General features: G+C 36.7%; 2 protein-coding genes across 9 annotated transcripts in view; both read left to right on the forward strand.

Annotated features, from left to right (window-relative positions):
- Positions 1–21,315, forward strand: part of LOC149542864 (S-adenosyl-L-methionine-dependent methyltransferases superfamily protein) — a 196,125-nt gene that overhangs the window by 120,276 nt on the left and 54,534 nt on the right. The gene's annotated exons all lie outside the window — the stretch shown is intronic.
- LOC149542867 (uncharacterized) lies at positions 16,963–20,258 on the forward strand. The gene has a single exon (XM_089796521.1). The coding sequence runs from the start codon at positions 16,963–16,965 to the stop codon at positions 18,145–18,147; it is 1,185 nt and encodes a 394-aa protein (XP_089652647.1). The 3' UTR covers positions 18,148–20,258.

The raw sequence follows: 21,315 nt of genomic DNA on the forward strand, positions 1-21,315 counted from the left end.
GACAAACATTTGTATGTCCTCAGCCTCTTCATACACTGTTTTGATCCACTCAATTTGGTTCCCAATCTTTTGTAGCATAAGATTGAGTGAATGGACTGCACAAGGTGTCCAAAAGATATGTGGATATCGTGATTCAACCAAAAAACTTGCTGCTCTACAATTCTTTGCGTTGTCCGTTATGACTTGGACAACGTTTCTTGCACCCACTTGTTCAATGGCCTCAATTAAGATATCAACAATAAATGGCCCATCTTTTACTTTGCCCTCACAATCCATCGCTTTCAGAAACATTGCCCCTTTAGGGGACACCGCAAGGACATTGATCAAGGGACGGTTCCTAGAATCCTTCCAGCCATCTGAAACAATTGTCACCCCTATCTCAACCCATGAGTCCCTTATGGGCTTCAATTGATTTTCAACCCGTTGGACCTCATCATCCAACAAGGTGGTGCGCACTTTCTCATAACCGGGGCCACAATACCCTTTTGGAGCTTCATTGGCACCCCTCAACATGTCCTTCCAAAACGGAGAGCGGACAACATTAAAAGACAACCCATTTGCATAGAGGCATCTTCCCACCTTAATGTCAGCAATATCCCGAGCCTTGTTTTGAAAAGAAGTTTCTATTGGCCCCTTTCTTTTGTGTACAATGGGGACAGATTCAGTGTCAGTGTCCATTGTAGTATTGAAGAAGGGATGGTCTTGTACAATAACATCTGAGGGGGGCTGCATTCCCTTAGCTTTTGTACTTTTATTGCTACTACTACCGAGTTCTATTGCCCTGTGTCCTTCTCTCTCTTCTGCTGCCTCATGCTCTTCAATATATTTTAACACGGTGTGATTTGGTATAGGGACACCATTTTTGCCAGGGCATTTCTTTGCTCCTCTTCCAGTATAACCACATAGATGGCCTACCACACGATAATAAGAACTATTTCTTTCTACATCACATCCTCGACATCTCCAACGGAATGCACCACCTCCTGGAATGGGTTTTATAATGTCTACATACTTCCATAGAGGAGAATCAGAGTTGGTTTCCATTTTTTGTTCGGTGTTGCCTATTGATGAAGAGGTAGATGACATTACTTTCGAACCTTTCCCTATGGCAATAAATTACTAATTAGATATATGTTCATAATCTATATGCAAGAAAATGACGAATTTTGAAATAATGGAAAAGATTCAAGAACTTAGAACATATGAAGATTGAAAGAGAAATGAAAAAAAAATGGAAAAACTAGAACAAAACAATAGTAAATGGAATAAGATCTTACCTCTTGGTCCTTTTCTAGCCATTGCAAGTTTGCACATGTGTATAAATGATGCACAAACACTTCAAGAACACCAACAAGTCAATCTTCAAACTCCTCCTTGCACAACCAGATGCTTGCTCAAAAACTTATGTGCTCTCCTTCAAGGCAAAAAACCTATTTAGAAACAACAAATGACTATGAGAGAGCAAAAAACCAATTTATAACACCTTTTTAGGGTACGTGGACCCCAAAAATTATTAAAAAATGCAAATAAATAACTTTAATTTCGCGTCCGTGGGCGGGTTCTTGGCTGGGTTCGAACCTGGTTCGATTTTCCCAGACTGGTCCGCCCGGGTTCGAACCATGGTTCGAACCAGTTCGAACCAGGATTCGAAAATCGAACCCTGGGCGAACCGTGGTCGAACCGGACCCGAATCTCAAACCGGTTCGAACCAGTTCGAGGTTCGGAGGGGGGGGAGGGGTACCCGTGTAACTTTGTCTTCATCCATTGCATCACGTCATTTAGTGCCAGGTGATATATTGAAGTGTAGTGACCCGATGAGAATGGTATGCCCTTGGCTCTTTTCATGGTAACTCTTCACGTGACCACCTTAGTCGAGAGTAGCAGGTCGGGATTACAGTAAGGTTAATTCACAGCGTGGAGTTTCCTATAGGGGTAAGGTCGTGAATTGGAAGTGGATTTAGGAAGCTGGGCGACATTAATATCAGGTCGCAGGGCCACATAACAAAAATAACAATAGGCAACGGACACTGGTGTGAGGACGGGAATAAGTACAGACAGTGTTGGTGTAGTCGGGTGGTAAGTGACATTTAATTTCAGACAGCTGAATGGGGCATTGGGAGGATGTTGGAGCAATCTCGGATTTCCACATCAATTTGCACTAGCTAACATACGTGTATGTTAATTACACCATTTATTGCCAAGTTACTGTATGTTCTTATATATCTGAACTTAAAAAATCTTGTCATTTGCAAAAGTATAAATCGGTTGTTGGTTAATCATCTTGGTTATAATTCATGATTGCACACTGTGTCTCAAAGTACTCTTTGGAACTTAATGAAGGTTTAAATTCGTAAGTTTATAATAGTGTTCGTATCATTTATGAGGGCATATCAGCTTAACAGTAGTTAGTTTGGTTGAGAAATAATTTACATGACAACTGTTCGACAAAATCATCATTAGACCAAGTCCCATATTTTTGATCAAACACAACAGAGTTCATGACACCAAGATTCAAGACACCTTCAACGCTCTAACCCCCAATAACTATCCTGGATATCTAAGGTCAAATTGAATCTAGAACAAGGATTGTCTAAAGGTTTTAAGTTTTCAACTCATTTCATTCAAAATCCCTTTGGTTTCAATCCCATATTCCTGACAGACTTAGCTATGATTGTCATTTTACTTATATGATGGATTTATCATTTATGTTCCTTGTTTATGTATGTGATGAGAAAAAAGCTTCTATTTGATGATTCTACAGTGTCATTAAGTTTTATAAAATAAAGGGTGCATGAAACAAGTTTTAAATTGTTAAAAATCTCCAAATTTCAAGGGCTTTTTCATCTTGTTGAGTCATAGCTGAGTTACGAGTTGAGTCGGTCTTGTCGAGTCTAAGTTTGGGAACTATGATATATACAGACAAACATACATACAAATGTGTGTGCACGCAAAATGTGAAAATATAGATAATGTTAGTGAATTATTGGCAAAATACCTCAAAGAACTGCTATTAAATAAACTTAGTAAATTTAAAATAATAGAAGTATTTAAGATAATTAGTTAAGAACGTTGCTTACACATTATTGATGGTTCTATTTTCAAATTATCTAAAATATATATGAACAATTTTAATAAAAAAACAAAATGTAAAATGAGATGCAGAATTTACAAATCCAAATGTGATGTAGATTAGAAAACATAAAATTCAATGTTAACTCTTAAAAAATAAAAAAATGATATTTAATTAAACTAACCCAAGTAAAATAAATTTATAGATAAACAAAAGGATTGATTGACTCAGTTGTGGAAATTTAGTTAGAAAATGATTCTTGGTTTAGGGGACTTAATAACTTGGATTCTTGGCTCATGAAACCCAAGCTAAATGGATATTAGTTTAACAATATCACTATCATTATTATATTAAATAAATTTGGATAAATTAGCAAACATTGTAATTTGGTGTTAAGTTTGATTAAATCAACTTTTGCAAGAAAAAGAGGAAGAAGATGAGATAAGATAAATTTAGTAATGTCCAATAAGAAACCATGAGGGTCTAAGGGATTGAAAGCGTAAAACAAGGGAACAACCAACAATAGAAGCACTAAACGATGTCCACAAAAAGAACAAACAACAAGCAAAAGAAGTAGAAACAAAGAAGGAAAGACTATATATTGACAAATGAGAAGTAGTTTAGAACCGAAGGATAAGGCCCAAGACGAGGCCGAGTCTCAGAGCGCCTAGCGGAGCCACACGAGGAAGGGTGATGTTGGCTTGAGGATCCCTTGCGAGGCCTCACATATCTAGTGTCTCTAGAGGAAAGGTCAAGCAACCGCTTTGTCCCCCTAGGTGAGGGACACAAACGTGAAGAAAGAGGTGATGAGCTGGTTAGGGATTTGTCTTGCTAGAAGACCTCCTGGAGGTAAAGAGCAAGGCACCATTGATGAGTGTATTTGAAAAAGCACTCTTTGAACAAGCAGTAGACCTCCCATTGATCTCATAGTATATTGGGCAATGAGAAAAAAATGGGTCTCCGATTCTGCCTCTCCAAGGGCGAAAATGTGACAAAACCTGTCCTTTGTCCACCGAGTGATGAGTCTGCGTATGTAGCCAATGGGATCCCACTACAAAAGATCCCAAACAAATACAGAGTGCATGAGTCTAGCAGTGTGTAAGGTATCAAGGGTATACAATGATCCCATCCTGTAAATCTATGTAGTGCTTGATATAGAAGGCCATCCTTGGGTGGAGTCCTCCTAGAGGGTTATTCCATGTCGCGACAATATATTGCTTGTAGATATTGAGCCTAATGTGCTCATTCAATTCTTCCTAGAAGGGAAGGAGGTGAGCAGGGGCATCTAGAGAGAACCAAAAGTGGGGAGGCAATCTATCGAAATCCTAAATGAGACAAGAAGAGCAGAGGCCTAGGTGAACCAACAACAAGGTTTGCTAGAAGGATCAATGCCCGCCACCGCCTTAGAAGAGCGGTAAGCTAGGTAAGAATATCTGTGACAACCCTCAGTAGAGTCTACAAAATTTTGAAGCTGATGGAAGATCCCAACCAAGTCGAAGGTAGTCCTAAACCTGAATAGGTGAGCCTCAAACTTGGTGAAGATGACATTGTATGAGTTGGATCGATGACATTTGATAATGCGCTGAAGGAAGCGGATCTACTATCTCAATTGAAGCCCATTCGGAATCTAGGAGAGAGGGCCCCTACCAAAGCAATAAACAATTAATGAAATGTAAATTCCACTGTTACCAAATTCCTCCAAAGTAAATTGCTTCTCAAGCCATAGTAAAAGAAAGTAGCAAAACTCAGTCCAAATCCATTGTACTTCAGCAATGGATTAAATTCACCAACTTAAAAACCCTTAGAAGAGACAAATAAAAAGCAATAAACAATTGGATTATCAATTCTCATAATGGGCATCATATTTATAATCTCCATTGTGCAACTTAGCTTCAACTACACACCTTTCACTTAAAAGCCTTTTTGCTTTATATTTAGGCACATAATATAATTTATTAATTTCCTTTTGGCTCCCAAAAATGACCTTTTCAACCATATCATGATATTTTGTGCCCTGAGGTCATTGTTTCATGTGCCCAAAATTTAAAACTTTTCAACCCAGTTCAAACGAGCTATGCCACTAAGGTGGCCAGCATACAATACTAGCAAAAATAGTAGCCTCAAAATAATTAGTTGAATAACAATAATTCACCCATCTTAGGAAAATGACTGGAGAAGCATTAGAATCGAAAGTTGACAACAAAGAAGTGATCCTGATGAAGAAAAACGATTAATGAGCCTGATGGGTGACTTTCTAAAAATAGATGCTCTCTCCAAGATTCTTGGAGCCCAAACCAGAAGCCAAAAATAAAAATTGAGAGCATCAATCAACTCCTTTAACTCAATTGAGCTCATTGGAACCAACTATTGACTTACTATAAATAGGAAGTCCCTGAAAACAGAGCCAAAACTCATCGTAGGCCATTGGCGAGCCTAATAACTCCGCAACTGAGACCCTCAAATCCCATTGTTAGCTCACGAAGGTTGTGATGATTGCTGTCCTACATATTGTTACCACAGAATGTAGGTAACAATACAAAACTTTTTCAACTTATGTTCACATTTCTCTGAGATAATTCGTTATTTAATTGACCAACTTTGATCAACCAATGAATCCCAATTTGCATAATGAATCATTTTACTGAAGGCTTTCGTCAAGTCCTTTTTGTTTTTCATTTTATTAAGCCTATGCTTGATTATTCAAGCTTTGAATGTCCTTATTTGCGTTTTTGTATTTGTGTTTAGTCTTTTTGTTTCATCCAATCTCTTGCATTCGGTTTTTCCTTTGATTTGATATATCTTAGGGCTTAATCGGACTTGGCAGTCAAAAGATATGACCATTTGATTGCCCAAAAAGTGGACTCCCCAGGTGCAATTGCATATTTAAAATATGAATGTTATATTTCATAGTTTAGATTCATTTTTTTGAAAACATAACATAAAATGATTTTATGCTATGTTTTTAAGTTACTTTATCACTTAAATTTATCGCTTAAGTGACTATAGTGCACTTTATGTTATATTTTCATGTTGAGTTGCTTTTTAATTTTTCACTTAAGTGACTTTATCACTATATAGTTCTAATTTATTTTTGAGTTTCTTTATGTTTTATTTTAAAACATCTAAGTTAAAGATTACTTTTTGTACAAAATTTGCACATGACATATAAACTATATACTGTAATTATTATTTATGACCCCTTTAAGTGATATTAACTCAAAAATCAATTAGACGTGCTTAATTGGCTAGTTAAGTTGTGCAAACTCAATAACATGTCTTTTTGTAGTTTACATGCAAATGCATTAGTAGAGTTCGATTTTGGCTTGAAAATGCATATTTTAAATATGTAAAGGACTTCTAAGAGTCCATTTACATGAAAACTCCCTCTACATGCAAACAACTTTACATGTAATAGCACATGGAGAGTCCGATTTGCACAAGGAAAGCAATTTGTGGACTTCGGTAAATAAAAAAGTGAGTTTTTAACACATGCAGTCTTCTTCCTAAAGTCCGATTTGCATGTAAATGACTTTTCCAAGCCAACATGTGATACGCAATGCCTCCTCTAGAGTGCGGTTTGCACTTAGAAGGAAAAATAACATATGCAATAGCACCTAGAGAGTGCAAATTTGCATTGGGAGGAACATGTTTGACTTTAACTTGTAAATGCAAGGGAAAATAACTTATGTTATTGCATCTTGAGAGTGCAATTATGCATTTCCAGCCAAAACATTGGCTTTCCAAGGCAAAATAACACTTGCAGATACCTTTGAAGAACACACTTTTTGGCTTTTCCTTCCAAAAATGCCTCAACCACATGCATTCCAAGGGCAGTTTTGCCAGAAACACCCAGAAATTCATATTTGGAAGCCATGTTTGAGCATTTGGAAGAAATGTTTTTGCAAGGAAATGCATTTTAATGCATAAGAAAGGCACGTTTTTGTCAAAAATGCCCAAGAATCTACACTTCTAGCCCATATGTCTGCAAATGGAGAAGGTGGTTTCACATTTTGATCCATATTTTGGCATTTGAGATTCACGTTTTTTTGCTAAGGGCAAAAAAAACGACCCATATTGGTGTATTTAGAAGGCATGTTTTTACCCAAAACATCCTTTTACATGCATTACATCAAAAACACTTTGGCATTACATGGTTTCGTAACTTGCATTTCACCATTGCATGCAAAAATGCCCAAGTATTTGAGCATGAAAATTGCATTTGCAGCTTTGAAATAGTCAAAAGCTATTGAGTGGTTGAATGCAAGAAAACTTGGAGAGTTTGGTTTTGGAGAAAGACTCTTTCATTTCAACTTATCTTTCCTCCACATTTGGCTCATTGAGCCCCAAGTAGAAGAAATCAACTTTGCTCATGTTTCTTGCTTACTTCGCTATTATGTTGCATTATTTGACTCATCTTTGTCCATTTGTTCAAAGGAATGCCATATCTTTTGCATTTTTTCTTTAAATAAGATGAAATCTTCTCATTTCAAATGCTTGAAAACTCTCCAAACTCCAAATGAAATTGCATGTAAAAGAACATCTTGAAGTTTGTCATGTTCGAGTCAATAGCGAGAGGTATGTTTTTGTTTTGTTCTTAGTTAGTTAGTTAGTTAGTTTGCTTGTTTTGTTTTCTTTTTTGGAAGAAAGTTGAAGAATCCTATCCAAGAATGCAAGTGCATCCACATCCTTTCACCTTTCATATTTTCATGTCAATGCATATTCCATCCATTTTCCCACACATGCAATTACATCCTTCGAACCCAATTATATGTTTATTTTAAGTAATTACATGTAATTACCTCTAGAGTACTTGATTTTGGTAAAATGTCACTTTTTAAAATACCAAAGCCATTATTTGTGCACATTCCTATGCGCTTAGTTTGCTTTCTTTGTCATACAAATGACCTTACCCACATGCAACCTATCCTCCTAACTCCCATTTTGGCCCTTTTTATCCAAATACATATGCTTTCCGGATCATTTCCAGCCATCACATGTGTTTCATGAGTATCTAATCAATACTCCAAACACCTTGTTCCTCATAGATCTACCTCTTCCAATAAAAGACTAACATCTTCATGGAGCCAATCTCTTCAGATGATGTATTTACTCTTTGGAATTTCCATGATGTAGCGCAAGACATGTCTATACCATCAAAATGTAAAAGAAAGATGAAATACCTGTATGATAAGGAGTTGGCTCACGTAACTGCATCACTCGTCTCATCTCCTTTAGATCAAGTATCAAATACAGAGACTGGGCATGTAGACATGACTGATTTCTTGCAAAGGATCAAAGCCCTGCCAATACAGAGATGAAACATATCAAAAGCAACAATATTCATCTAGTATCTACTTTTCTCATGGCTTCCCTGGATGTGCTTGATGTTTCAGCCCTAAGAGGCTAAGACAAAAACAATCAAGAATGTAGATAGTAAGGTCATCATTAGCCTAGATCCGGACGTCATTGAGAAAATTTTCGAAGTTTCTCAAAATTCAGAATGTGTAAATTTGACTAAAGAGATGTCTTTACAACTATGACATCAAACCAAATTGGATTATCAAAGTCAGATAAATACATATTGGTTGGATAATAAGAGAACTAATTTTTCTAGGTGGCACAGAACAATACATAGATCTGAATTCAAACCAGAAGTTAAGGATTTGATAACTCTTCTTATCAGAGTTTGTGGCCTCAAGGAATCTTGTGATTTTGAACCATAGATGTATAAGTTCATTTTTCAGATCTTTGATAACAAGAAACCCATCTACTGGGGAGAACTCATAAGTGTAGCACTATGTGAGCAGTTGCTTAATGTGGGAACATCAACACTTTTCTACATGAACTCATACTTGGTATACATTGTTGCAACCATGGGAACGTTCTTAGGACTTTCCACCAAGGGGTATTAGACTCTAGTTCCTATCTAGGACTATTATGATTAGATCATATTGTCACAAAGCAAATATCATTGCGGGACAGTCCAAGATGCATTTTTTGGACATTTGATGTGTTAATTTGACAAAGAGCTGGTAATCAGAAGAGTATCAGATAAAGCCTGGGAGAGGTTAAATCAATTCAGATGCATCTTTTTGCAATTTCCAACATTCACCTATGTGAGTTGGTTATGTTCAAAGGAACCGTATACCTTACCAAGATATCCTATTGATAGTATTATTCTGACGGAGTTGGCCAAACAACTCATGGAGTTGCAATCGTACCAACATAGTCGGCGCATGCCAGGATTCGATATTACCACTGCTAAACCCCTTGCAATTGGTCAGTATATGCTCAATTCGGTATACAAAGAAAAGGCAATGAAACAAGACCTTCAACTTATCAGCTTGAAGAAATTCAAAGCTAGGTTCGACTTCGATTACCGAGGAATGCATTCAAGAATCAAAAGAACATTCACCCATGCTCATCGCATGATGTATGGATTGATTTGCACACAGAGGTGGACATCATGAAGATGGACTACTACAAGCTCACATTGTAGTAAATCATTGACCTCAACATGGGTTGAGATTCCACTAGGTTTCCAAGTTGAAGATGATGGCTTCATCCTAGATCTTAAATATCACAAAGTTGACTTTGATAAGCATTGCCCATTTCCGATTTAGTGGTAATAGAAGGAAGGCAATTCCATTTTTGATAGATTTCAATCTATCTTATTAAATACCAAAGTAACAAGAATTAGAATCGGATCAGAATCGACAAAGTCTGAATTGAATTGTGAATCGGTCATGAATCAGAATCGAATTGGCAAATTTTAAAAACCCTTGGAATTTAGAGATTTTAACAATTTAAAACTTATTTCATGCACCCTTTATTGAATATAACTTAAACACACTATAACATCATCAAATAGAATCTAACGTACATAAACAAGGAACATAAATGTTAAATCCATCACATATGTAAATTTTAAATTTTAGCTTAAGTAAATAGAAATCATAGGATCATAATGAGTCACGACATAGATATATAGAATTATAAATGTTGTCAAATCATAAATGTGTGTAAGATGAAGATCCATAAAACCAATGACATCAAATCATAAATGTATGTAAGATGAAGATCCATGAAACATGTCTATTTGTAAAGAAACTGAAAAGACAAGTCTATCTGGTCTAGCTCTAGCTCAACTCTATCTCTCACATTTCCTTTCTTTTTGTCATACTCAACAAATAGAAGGCCTTTTAGAGTTACTATGGTAAATACCAATAAGTGGCTGAAAATCCAAGGCCTCAAGAGAGTACTTCCAAACCTCGGGTTAGATTGCAATCATTTTGAACCTATTGGAAGAACATATCAGGTGAAGATTACAAGAAAGGAGGGGTCATCTTCTTCAATGCCAGCTAAAACTCTCAATTTCAAGGTCAAAGGCGGGAAAGGATCAAAACCACCTTTAAAATCTTCTCAAGCACCCACACAGGCTCAAGAATTAGAGGAAGAACTCGACGAAGGGGATGAAGGGGACGAAGGAGAGATAATAATCATATCTCCCCCATGGCCGCCAAACAACCAAAATCCATTTACTCGGGAAAGATTTTTCTTGGATGGCATAGACAACGATGTGGACTCATTCTCTACCGTTTTTACACCTACCTTTTCTATCTCAGAAGTCAACATGTCAGCATTCCTCATCTCCGTCTCAGAAGTGAACATCTCGACACTCCCCATGTCTTCGGCAACTCCTCCTATCCTCATAGCAGAGTAGTGTGAGAACTTGGGAAATGTGTTTGAAGATTTTCCAACTCTCATAGACGGTCAAATTTCCCAACTTGACACGTCGATTGCAGGTTTCAAGATGTTCATGACATAGTGATCTCAAAGGACACTCATGGTTCCAATCATGCAAACTGAAGCATGCATAGTGTTAGCCTGCTTTTAGCACCCGAGATTTTAACTTTCAAAGGAAGTCTTTTGGGTAAAGTTTCTTGATCGTTTCAGTGCCTTGATGGTTTTTATGGCTAACATTGTCCTTGTAAAAGTTTGTTTTGTCAAAGGTGCAGTGTCCTGATACCAACTTGAACTCGAACTTGAACCAAAGGTTTCAAGTTCAAGTTCGAGTTAAAGCTTTAGTTTGCAGAATTGAAGTTTAACTTCAAGTTCGAAGTTCAGTCTAAACTCTAAAGTACAAATTCAGATGTAAAGGTGAAAAATATAAGTTCGAGGGATGATGTTGTGATTAACAAATTAGGTTGATGATATGGTTGGTGCTTTGAACTCAACACAACAGGTTCCCAAATTGCAAATTCAGACAATTTCAAGATGCAAATACAAAATCTTTGGTTTATAAGTTCAAAATTAGAGGTTCAATTTCATAATTCAATACCAAAGGGCAGATTCACCAAATTAAGAGACACAATCTGATGGCACAATCTGGTACAACTAGTGGCAAACAAAGACAAGTTTTTGAAGTCCATGATTCTTGGTGCCAATCTAGCTTGAGACCTTTAAAATTTCATTTAGAATGAAAGACTCTCATGTTCAAACTCTATGAATTAGTTATCAATGAGTCTCACAAAATAAGTCATAATGAAACACCCTATGCTCTTTCATATACCCGACTATTTGGGATCAAAACCAATTATTGTACACATGGAAGAACACATGAGATGTGTAGCATGTTCGGCAAAAGGCGGGGCATTGTTGTCTCCAATGGCCACATCGGAGTTCATGATGATGATTATCGAGTTGCAAGCGAAAAAGAGAAAGAGGATCCACCTTTCAAAGATGGTAATGTGAAGATTTCAGTTGCCAACTATTTGACAGAATAAGAACCTTGTCATAAATACGCTCGAGACATTGATAGTGCCAGGCGTCACTTTCAAATGCTTACATAGACCCGATGAGAAACAATGGAAATTATTTTCAGTTTTGGATTGCCAAAGACAGCCGCTAAGTGTTTGACATAATTCGGGTATGCATATGCCGATATGAATCTTCAAACCAAGCCATCACCTATACCCAAGGCTCGAGTGGACTGTTCGACACGGTGTACTTATATTGAGACCGAACAGGCTGAGGCATGGGCTAGGCAAGGAAAATCACTGTGAGAATGATATGGAACACAAGTGCTTGGTCTCTATGTAAAAGCGTCCAAACCATAAGCCGAGCTCATAATACTGCTAAAACACAATGTCAAGAATAGGCTCAAGGATGCCAAAGGAATAATCGGATATCACTCTATGACAAAGCCCAACCATGTCGTTAGATGTCACCGTCGAACTAGGCTGATCCAATACATACGAAGAGATCAAATCAGTATATATAAAAAAAAGGCTCCATCCGTATAGAGGCTTGCGTAGGAGAAGAAACACGAATTCAATATGTGTATGCATGGATAGTGATAAAAGCCTTCCAAAAGGCAAATGGAGAAGAGTGGTTTTGAAACCGACAATTCCACCAAAGGCCGAACTCACCAAGTATGTTATGGAGGCGCCATCATTGAATGGTCAGGATTGTAGACTAATTGTTCAGCTAAACATTGACAACAAAGGGCATGATTCGGGTGTAATCATGGTTTTGAAGGTATTGTGTCTTGGTGTGTAAATACAAGCACCAACACATAGAGCACTCAGTGAAAAATGAATGGTCTTGTTGACCGACCAAATCCCATGCAAATAGTTTGATCGGCTGATAGAACACGAATACCATTATGAAGGTAGGTTCTATAATAAGACACACAGAACATGGAATCCACATCGAGCCCTAGAGAGGAAGAATGAATGAGATTTACTTCACAGTTTTAAGTCACTTTGATTACAATTGCAAATTACAGAGCATCAAAATCCTTATTGGATGTAAATGAGGTCAATTTTCTAAAGCAGCCCGATGACATTCATCATGCATGGGCAACTATAAGAATGTCTTACTCTTAGTTAAAAACCGTATACCTTACATATGACCTTAATTTTTGACATAACATTAAACGGTTGGGGAATTTCTAATTGCCCTTTAGAGTTAGTTAGCAAAAGATGAGACAATTTATGTACAAGAATCAGTTATTCCAATTGAAGGAGAAGTTGATAGGAAAAGATAAATACCTAACTCAAAGCGAAAGTTTGGGTTCTTTTCGGGAACAGTATGTTTTGAAGCTGTGGTTGCAAGGAAGGAGTATATTTTGATATCAGGGGAAGGAGTTTGTATTTTTATGCAGATCGACTATAATAACAGGGATGGGATTGATACTACTGTCATTTTATTTTAGTTTCTGAAATAAAAGATATGCATGTGCCTAATCCTATGGTTTGTGCACTAGCATATCTGATTTAAGAAGATCTTGTGGTCTTCTATTTCTAGTTTTAGATGCAATCCTATATTACCACATCAAATGCCATGTATGTACTCTTGTGGTCATGTACTTGTGTTTTCTTTGCATAAAGATATTTATGACTTCTTGTCTCTCTCTTTTGTGATATTTTGGCCAGGCAGTCTTGTGACTGTTTCTCTGTCTTTCTTCTTCTATATAGTTTATAAATCTGGAAATCGCATTCATTTCATGTCTATGAATGAATGTCGTAAAACTTTAAGTCCCTTCAAGTTAAAGGTACATCCTATCATTTAAATTCGTTGCAAATTTGTAAATGAGGGAGCTGTACCTCTTAATTTAGAGGACAGTTATCAATCAATGATAATTGATCCAATTGTTAGTGTGTTTTGTTCTTCCTAATCAGGCATGTTGAGTCGTTGTTTATGTTTCTATTTTAAAGACAAATCTATTCACTAACACATAGTCACCAGATAAATACAATCAAGATCAATTTCTGTTGTCACCATTGACACTATTCCAGCAAATGAATGTTTCACCTTGCCCTCATGGTTGGGAAAAATCACTATGACGAGAAGGAAGGTTGTAGTACCTCTAGACAATTTCCCTATAAAAAAGACTAAGTCTAAATCTTCGAAAGCCAAGGTCGTTTCAAGAATTGTTGTTGATTCTGAAAAGGCCAAGTGTGTTGAGGTTGTGTAGCCTTTGGTAGACAAACCAACTGAGGATCTCAACCACTCAGATTACAAGTTCACCAAAATTGAACTTAGTAAATAGTCACGACTGGGGTGTTTACAGAATGGCCAAGATGCACTTGCCAATTTGTCAAAGAGAAATCATGAGCTTTGGGAGAGGAAGAATCAGCCGAAGCAGGAGGTTGTTTGTCTTAATGAGGTCATCTGTCAACAGTCTTCATAACAGGCAGTCATCACACCTTAGATAGCTTAGGAGAATCCGAGAGTCGAAGCAACAAAGGCTTGGTTCAAAGAAGTGAATTTTGAAGGAGTTCAATCCATCAAGGATGCAGTCAAAGTTCTTGAACGTATTAGAGGTGTTGAAGAGATACTTAATGACATGATTCCCTTTTTAAATCAAGAAATCAATTACTTGAAAGAAATTTTGGGTGTTTGGAATCAAATGGCAAACTTTGACGTAGATACCTTGATTGCATGTGACATTATCCCATCTTCTGATATGCTTTACAAATATGAAGGATTCATGGGTCATAAGGAGGAGGTACTTGGAAAACTTTTGACAAAGTTATAGGGAGCCTTAAAAGGCTGTGAGTATGTGGAAACAAAGATCATATGCGATCTAGAGAAAATGTGATGCAATGTCTTTACTGAACACAACAACCTATTCACAGAAGAAGGAATGACCTCAGAATATACCGATAGAGTCAATGCTGATCTTGATTCTGAGGAATTTGAATCACACACGATGAACAAGATCGCTACGTACAAATCTATAGAAAAACACTTGTGGGATTGTCTTGCACAAAACTACAAAGTTGTAAAATCAACACATGCAAATGCAGTCATAATTGAAGTTATCTCAAAGACAATGGAGTTCCCAGATCTTCCTAGGGTAATCTTTAGGATTAATTCAACTATTTCTATCTTCTTGCAGTTTTTTGATTTTCATGTTTGTAGTTGGAGAAGATGAATTGCATGGAATGCAATTCAATTACATGTCCTCATGATATGTAATTCAATAATTCTTCTCATCTAGTTTTACCAGGTCAAAGTGGTTGAGTTGCTCCCACTTTTTCCTCCTTTTTCTCAATTCTCCTATATAAGAAGTGCCCCCCTCATTGTAAAAATCATCTTTTATTATATGCAAGAAAACTTTGAAGAATTGTGCAAGCATAACTTTGATTGTGTAGTGGTATTTTGATGAAAAATGAGTACAAAGAAGCAATTAGAGGTGAAACTTTGATTGAGTGCAATTGTGATATTGCAAATTGGAAGCTTTGACTGTATTTGCATATGTTATCTTTGATTCATGTTATTGTTGTGTGCTTAATCAATTGAGTATAAATAGTTAAGAAGCAATTGGAGCCGAAACTTTGACTAAGAGCGATTGTGGTGATACATAGACTAGAAGCTTTGCTTGTAGCTTGTATTACCTTCTCAATTCACAAAAATAGTTAGAATTCCCTACTTCTGGAAGTCTTTGTGCCCCAATGATAGAGGTTATTCTTATAGAATATATTAAAACAAGACTTAGAGCCAAACCGATATGCTTTCAATCAACCTTTGAGTTGGTGTTGGTTTATTAGTATCACCATTTCCAGCTATTAGATAGAAGTATAGTTAGAGATTTTATCGTGCCCATTACTAGCTCTGCGGGTAAGTGGATTCTTTTTTGAAAGTTAAGCAGAAAGAATATTAGTGACTGTTACTAAAATTCTACACGTGCTGTAATTTTGCTTCAAGTAACATTTTAGAAGGAAATATTCATTTTCTATTCATTTACATTTCATAATTTTGCAATCATATAGAAATTATGAGCAAAAGGAAATACAATGTTCATTGTATAAATCATCTATTGATATGTACAATTTTCAGTTTTACAAAGTGTTGAATAAATGAAAAATGCTGGAAATGAGAAATCTCACACAAGCTGTGAGTCTAACTATTGCCTTTTATACATATTGAGAATAAGAAAAACATAGCACAAGAAGGTAGAGTTAGAGGTAACCAGTCATTGCCTTTTTAGCGTTTGACTGGTTATGTGATCTTCGATGTTGCTCTTGGTCCAGCTCTCGATCTGACAGTTCCTAGTCTTCGTCCTGTTGCATGGGAAAAAGTGGGGTTAGATCTTGAAATATCTAAGCAATGACTGATTACCTACAACTATGTACCCGCACATGCAATATTTTTCCTATTCCGAATACATATAAAAAATAGTAAAGTGTATTCTAAATGCTCAAACGAATAAAATCAGAAAAATATAATGTCAAAGGGACATATTATTTTTGATATGAAACCTTTCATTATATCTTGCAAGCATGTTAAGTTCAGAAGGGGTAGCTGCAAATCACATAAAGTGATTTATGGGTGTCACAAGCCTGTGCTCAAACGTCATAAATAACTGCTGATTGAAATGGGATCCATGAAATATAGATGAGATAAGTTTTGTAACAAAAAATGCTTCCTCTTTCTTTTAAAAGACGTAAAGGTAAATGACAATAACGAGAAATCTTTGAAGTCTGAAACAGATTTGCCTTTTTTGATGATATGAAGTACACTTGTGCTTATTAAAAGATGAGATTGCTGAAGAAGGAAACAAAGATTAAGGCTGAAAAACAAGTATTGATGACACTTCAACCACAAGGTGATTTAATTTCCCATACTGCTGTTCAAGATATCTCTCCTTCACAAGCTACACATTCTAATTTGTTAAGTTCTCAAGTTCCCATATTTAGTATTTGTTCACAACAAGGAGCAAATTATTGCTGAAAAAGGAGCAGAGAAATGGAAATTACTATTAAGCTCAAGAAGAATACAAGCATCAGTCAATCTACTCAATAAGGATGAAGCTTTTAGAAGGAGCGTATGCTAATTTGGAGTAGTTTGAGGAGGATATTTTCCTGATTCGTAGCAATGCAATGAGTTATAATGCATCATCTACCATCTACTATGGACATGCACGTGCTATACAAGAACTGGCACAAAAGTATTTTCAGATGTTATGGCTTGACCTTAAAAAAATTCATTTAGAGCATAAATCTCCACCAAATTCAAAATCTAATCATTCTGGTCAAAAAAATTCAAATAGAACCCCATCAGGAAGATTGCATCTTGAATCTGGAGGATCAGACCTTGCTTTAGGTGAAACTCTGGCTACAAATGCAAACTTGCCCGATACTTATCTGCAGGATTCTATTAAATTAAAGAAGGGAGATGCATCTGAAAGGTCTGGAACTGGGTTTGAATATTCAAATGGTACTGGCTATCTGTGGCATAACAATGTTGATGGTAATAGTTTAGCGGTTGACAACAAAGCTGACCATTCGGAAATTTTTTCAGCATCCATACTGAAGACAAGAGTTGTGAAAGATGGCCGAAGGGCTTTCTTTTGGGAAGAAGAATGCCCTGACACTTACCGGCCATGGAATGATATAGCTAATGGAGATGAATCGGTATTTGCAATTCCTGGGGGCATGTCAATGTGCCTAATACCTATTGGGTTTCAATCAGAATCTGCATATGCAAAGAGCCTTGCTCGTTTCTCAACAGATTTGGGACCTGTGGCCCGGAAAATTGTAGCCCAAAAAATTAAAAAGGTCTGGTCTTTTGGTGTTGGATCTCACCTAGAAAGCAACAGAGATCTCCATACTACTTCTATAGATCTATTTTCAGTAGAGAAGAACAAAGCTCAACCCAAATCAGTTCCTTCAGCAATACAAACTAATGAGCGTCCAAGCAGGTTCAATGGGACCCTTTCTACTCAACTTGGTAGGAATGAAAGGTTTCTTATAAAGGGGACTTGTGAAAGCCAATCAAATCAATTAACTTCAACAATGCCTTGTACCCACTCTAAATCGCCAACAAATTCTGATGCACTTCGGACCTCAGCAAATTGTTCCTTCTTACCAATCAATCAATCTGCTAGATTGAATTCTGTCCGGGAGCCAACCATGGACTTGCCCTTTGAAACAACAAAGGACATGGAAAGAAGATCTGGCAACCCAATCACGACAGACACTAAATTTACTTTTGAAGTATCTCAATCAAGATTGCTTGAAATGGTCTCAAGAAATAATAAGCTTATACAATGGCGGCCAGCATAGAAACCCAAAAACAACAAAACATTTTAGGCAAGCAAAGTAAAAAAATGCTTCAAAGTACCTTTGACAGTGGCAGCTTAATACTCTATCATTTCTCTTCCTTGAAGACTAGTGTAATGCATGGCAGCACGCAAGAAAAGTTCTAGCAAGTCCCTCTCATGGCGGTGCGCAAAAAACCATCCAGAAACCTTCATTTTCCCTCATAGTCATTCTAGATTCTTTGCATGCAAATGTAAAATGAAAACCTTCTTTTAGGGTATTTACCATATATCGTGCCCTCAATCACATTTCATATTCTTTTGAAATCCGCGGGCTGATATATGGGATTTTAATCCCTTTTAAAAGTATTTGTTTTTATTGTGAAGAAAGGGGGGGGGGGGTTCCTTAGTTTTTTGCCTTAGGGTTTATGTATGGTGTGTAAGTTATATTATTGTAAAGAAAGAATATTTAAATGATATAAGTCATTTAATATTTTTTTCTATTTTAATGCAAAAAGAAGGTGATTGGTTTGACTCAATGTATTATGGTCTTTAAAGGAAGAATCAGTTTGCAAACATTAGGAGCCTTTTTAGGAAGGAATCTGGGGGTCGAATTTGACTTCATCATGGCAGTTGAGGGGTCTTTATTGACTGTTGGAGACTTTTTGGGCAGTTTTATGTGAGTCATGGGGTTCATAATGAGGTAGTGGAACTTTTTTAGGGATAGGACTTAATTTTATGAGTCATTAAGCCTTCATTTCTAGGCTATCTTTTTGCATTCAACCCAAGTGTTGGGCATTGTATTTTGAGAGCTTTTGAACTCATTTTAGGGGGTTCTGATTATGTAGAGAAATTTTTTGTGACTTCTTTCGAGTCCTTAGCTTTATTTGCAGAAGTTTGTAATTCAGTTTGGAAGTTTAATACAGGTGATAGCAATTGAAGTTATGTTATTTTGTGTCAATTTTTGAACCTTCTTTCTTTCTGTAATTCTGTGTGTAGTGTTAAAATGATTCGATAAAATAATTTGTGAACTATTATTGTTCCTTGTTATTTTGTTTCATTCAAACACCTAGTTGTAGAGGAGTAAGTCTATTTGCAGGTTGTAATCTGTGTTCTTAAAGGTGAAATTGATAAGAGAGAGGCATTTGTATTCCTCCTTTTGCAAATTCATTTTTCAAACCTTATTACAAATTGCTTATGCAAATCTTTACAGAAAAGAAGTGTTTTGTTTGTACTTAGAGTAGCTGAATAATTCTTCTCTGTCATTTGTACCCAAACTTTCATATCACTTTTGGTGTATCACCCATCTCTTAGTTTAAACTTTAAGTTTTTAGGTTTATTTTCAATAATTTCTTCCCTTTTTTCCACAAGTTTAGATTAGTTTTATGGAAATTTCATTGAATATTCAATAGGAGCTGGCCTAGAAACCAGAGGTTTCACTTCACTGCATGTCTCACCAAGAAGTGATTTCCATGTTATGCCAGAATTACTGAACTTTTTTCAGTTCAATATTGAGTGCAAATTCTGGTACTTAACAGTAACACCCTTTCAAAATCTCTCAACGTCTTTCTTACCTTGAGTTGATCCAAGGAATGGTGAGAAGGGGTAGCCTTCCCTTAAAGGTAGGAGAGACTCTGTCTCATATGCTGTGGCTGGTCTACCTATTTTGCTATTGGATTTTAACAAATTGTCGGTTGCAAAATATCCACCCAACAATGATGAACTGATAAAACCAAGTACTTGAACCTGCTAAAAATGGGGAAATTACAGAATGAGAGTCAAATCCAATTGTAGATACAGTAACTACTACAAGACTAGATAACATAAAAGAACTTGAAATACAATGTGAAGCATCTACACAATGTCTTCAATTGACAATGGGGTTCCATCCACCATCTAAGCTTGAGGGTTTTCATCCTCTCGCTTGTTGAAAGTTGTAGCTTTCCAAAAGCTCTCCAAGAAAAAGGGAATCCAAAATCATAACCAAGAATCTCTTCCTCTTTGAAGCACAACTATTGACTCTTCATATTCCCTCGCTTGTCTCTTCATTTTACTTCCCTTTTCCCTTTTAGTTGTCCTTTTTCTTCACTTAAGAGAGTAATATAACCTTATGAAGATAAAGTGACTAATTAATTTTCCCCCTTATAATTCAAAACTCACTTTAGTAAAACACCAGGCAATGGGCAATCAAATGGACTCATATAACCGCTTGTGATAGCTCGTTGGAAAAATCTGGAAACCCTACTAAAACAACTCCAATTGGCTTGGAACTAGAAATCCCTAGGTCAAATCCCATACTAACCCCTATACTATCCTGGTTAGCCCACATGATCATGGCAAACAGGGCTAATGACACATTCAGAAATAATGGCTAGAAAAAGGGGACATTACATATAAGATATGCAAAACTAAGAATTTACATTTTTAAGCATTTCTTATTGTTTGTAAGGATGGGCTGAACTAAATGAAGAGAAAATGGTGGTTGAGAATACCTTACCCTCGAACAACTTTCAAAACCTGTTAGGTGAAAAATAGACTACAATCAGACAACCTAGAAACTTGATAAAAGAAGAAATTAGTGGATAGTTAATAAAATAATACAAATTGTCTTAATTGAAAGAATAGCACATTATACATTATGGTGGGAAAGTTTCAAATGGGTGCTAGTTTTGGCTCTAATATAGTAGCAAAATTATTTTCCTCACTTAAAATAAAAAGTCATATCTCGCTACCATTGGATTTGTCACTTTGATTTTTCTTCTCCCGCTACCATGTCTTCTCCCGCGACCTGCTACCATGTCTTTTCCTGCTGCGACTTGTCTTTGGCTCAATCTCCACTCTCCCGCAATGATGGTTTCCAATACCATTGCTAGGATTCTTGCTTCATCGTCATCTCTGCTGCCCGTGTTTTTTCCTTGCGAGGTTGTCTTCTGCATGCGTGTTTGTTTGTGTTCATGCTTGGTTGCAGGTGTGGTTGTTTGTGTGCATGTTTGGCTTTTGTTCCGAGCTGTTTGTGCTTTGCTTCAGGTGTCGTCTTCTGCCCTTGCTACGGGTTTTCTTCTCTGCGATAGTTGGTTCTTTGTTTCCTTGCCGGTGATTCCTGTGTTTGTGCGACTGTGCCCTTGTTCTTTCGACTGTGGTCCCGCGATTGTGACCCCACATTCTTCCACCTGAGGTCTCGCAACTGTGCCTT

This window comes from Cupressus sempervirens, chromosome 8 (genome assembly GCF_028749045.1).
Source record: "Cupressus sempervirens isolate cs-2001-9-10 chromosome 8, ASM2874904v1, whole genome shotgun sequence".
NCBI classification, from domain to species: domain Eukaryota; kingdom Viridiplantae; phylum Streptophyta; class Pinopsida; order Cupressales; family Cupressaceae; genus Cupressus; species Cupressus sempervirens.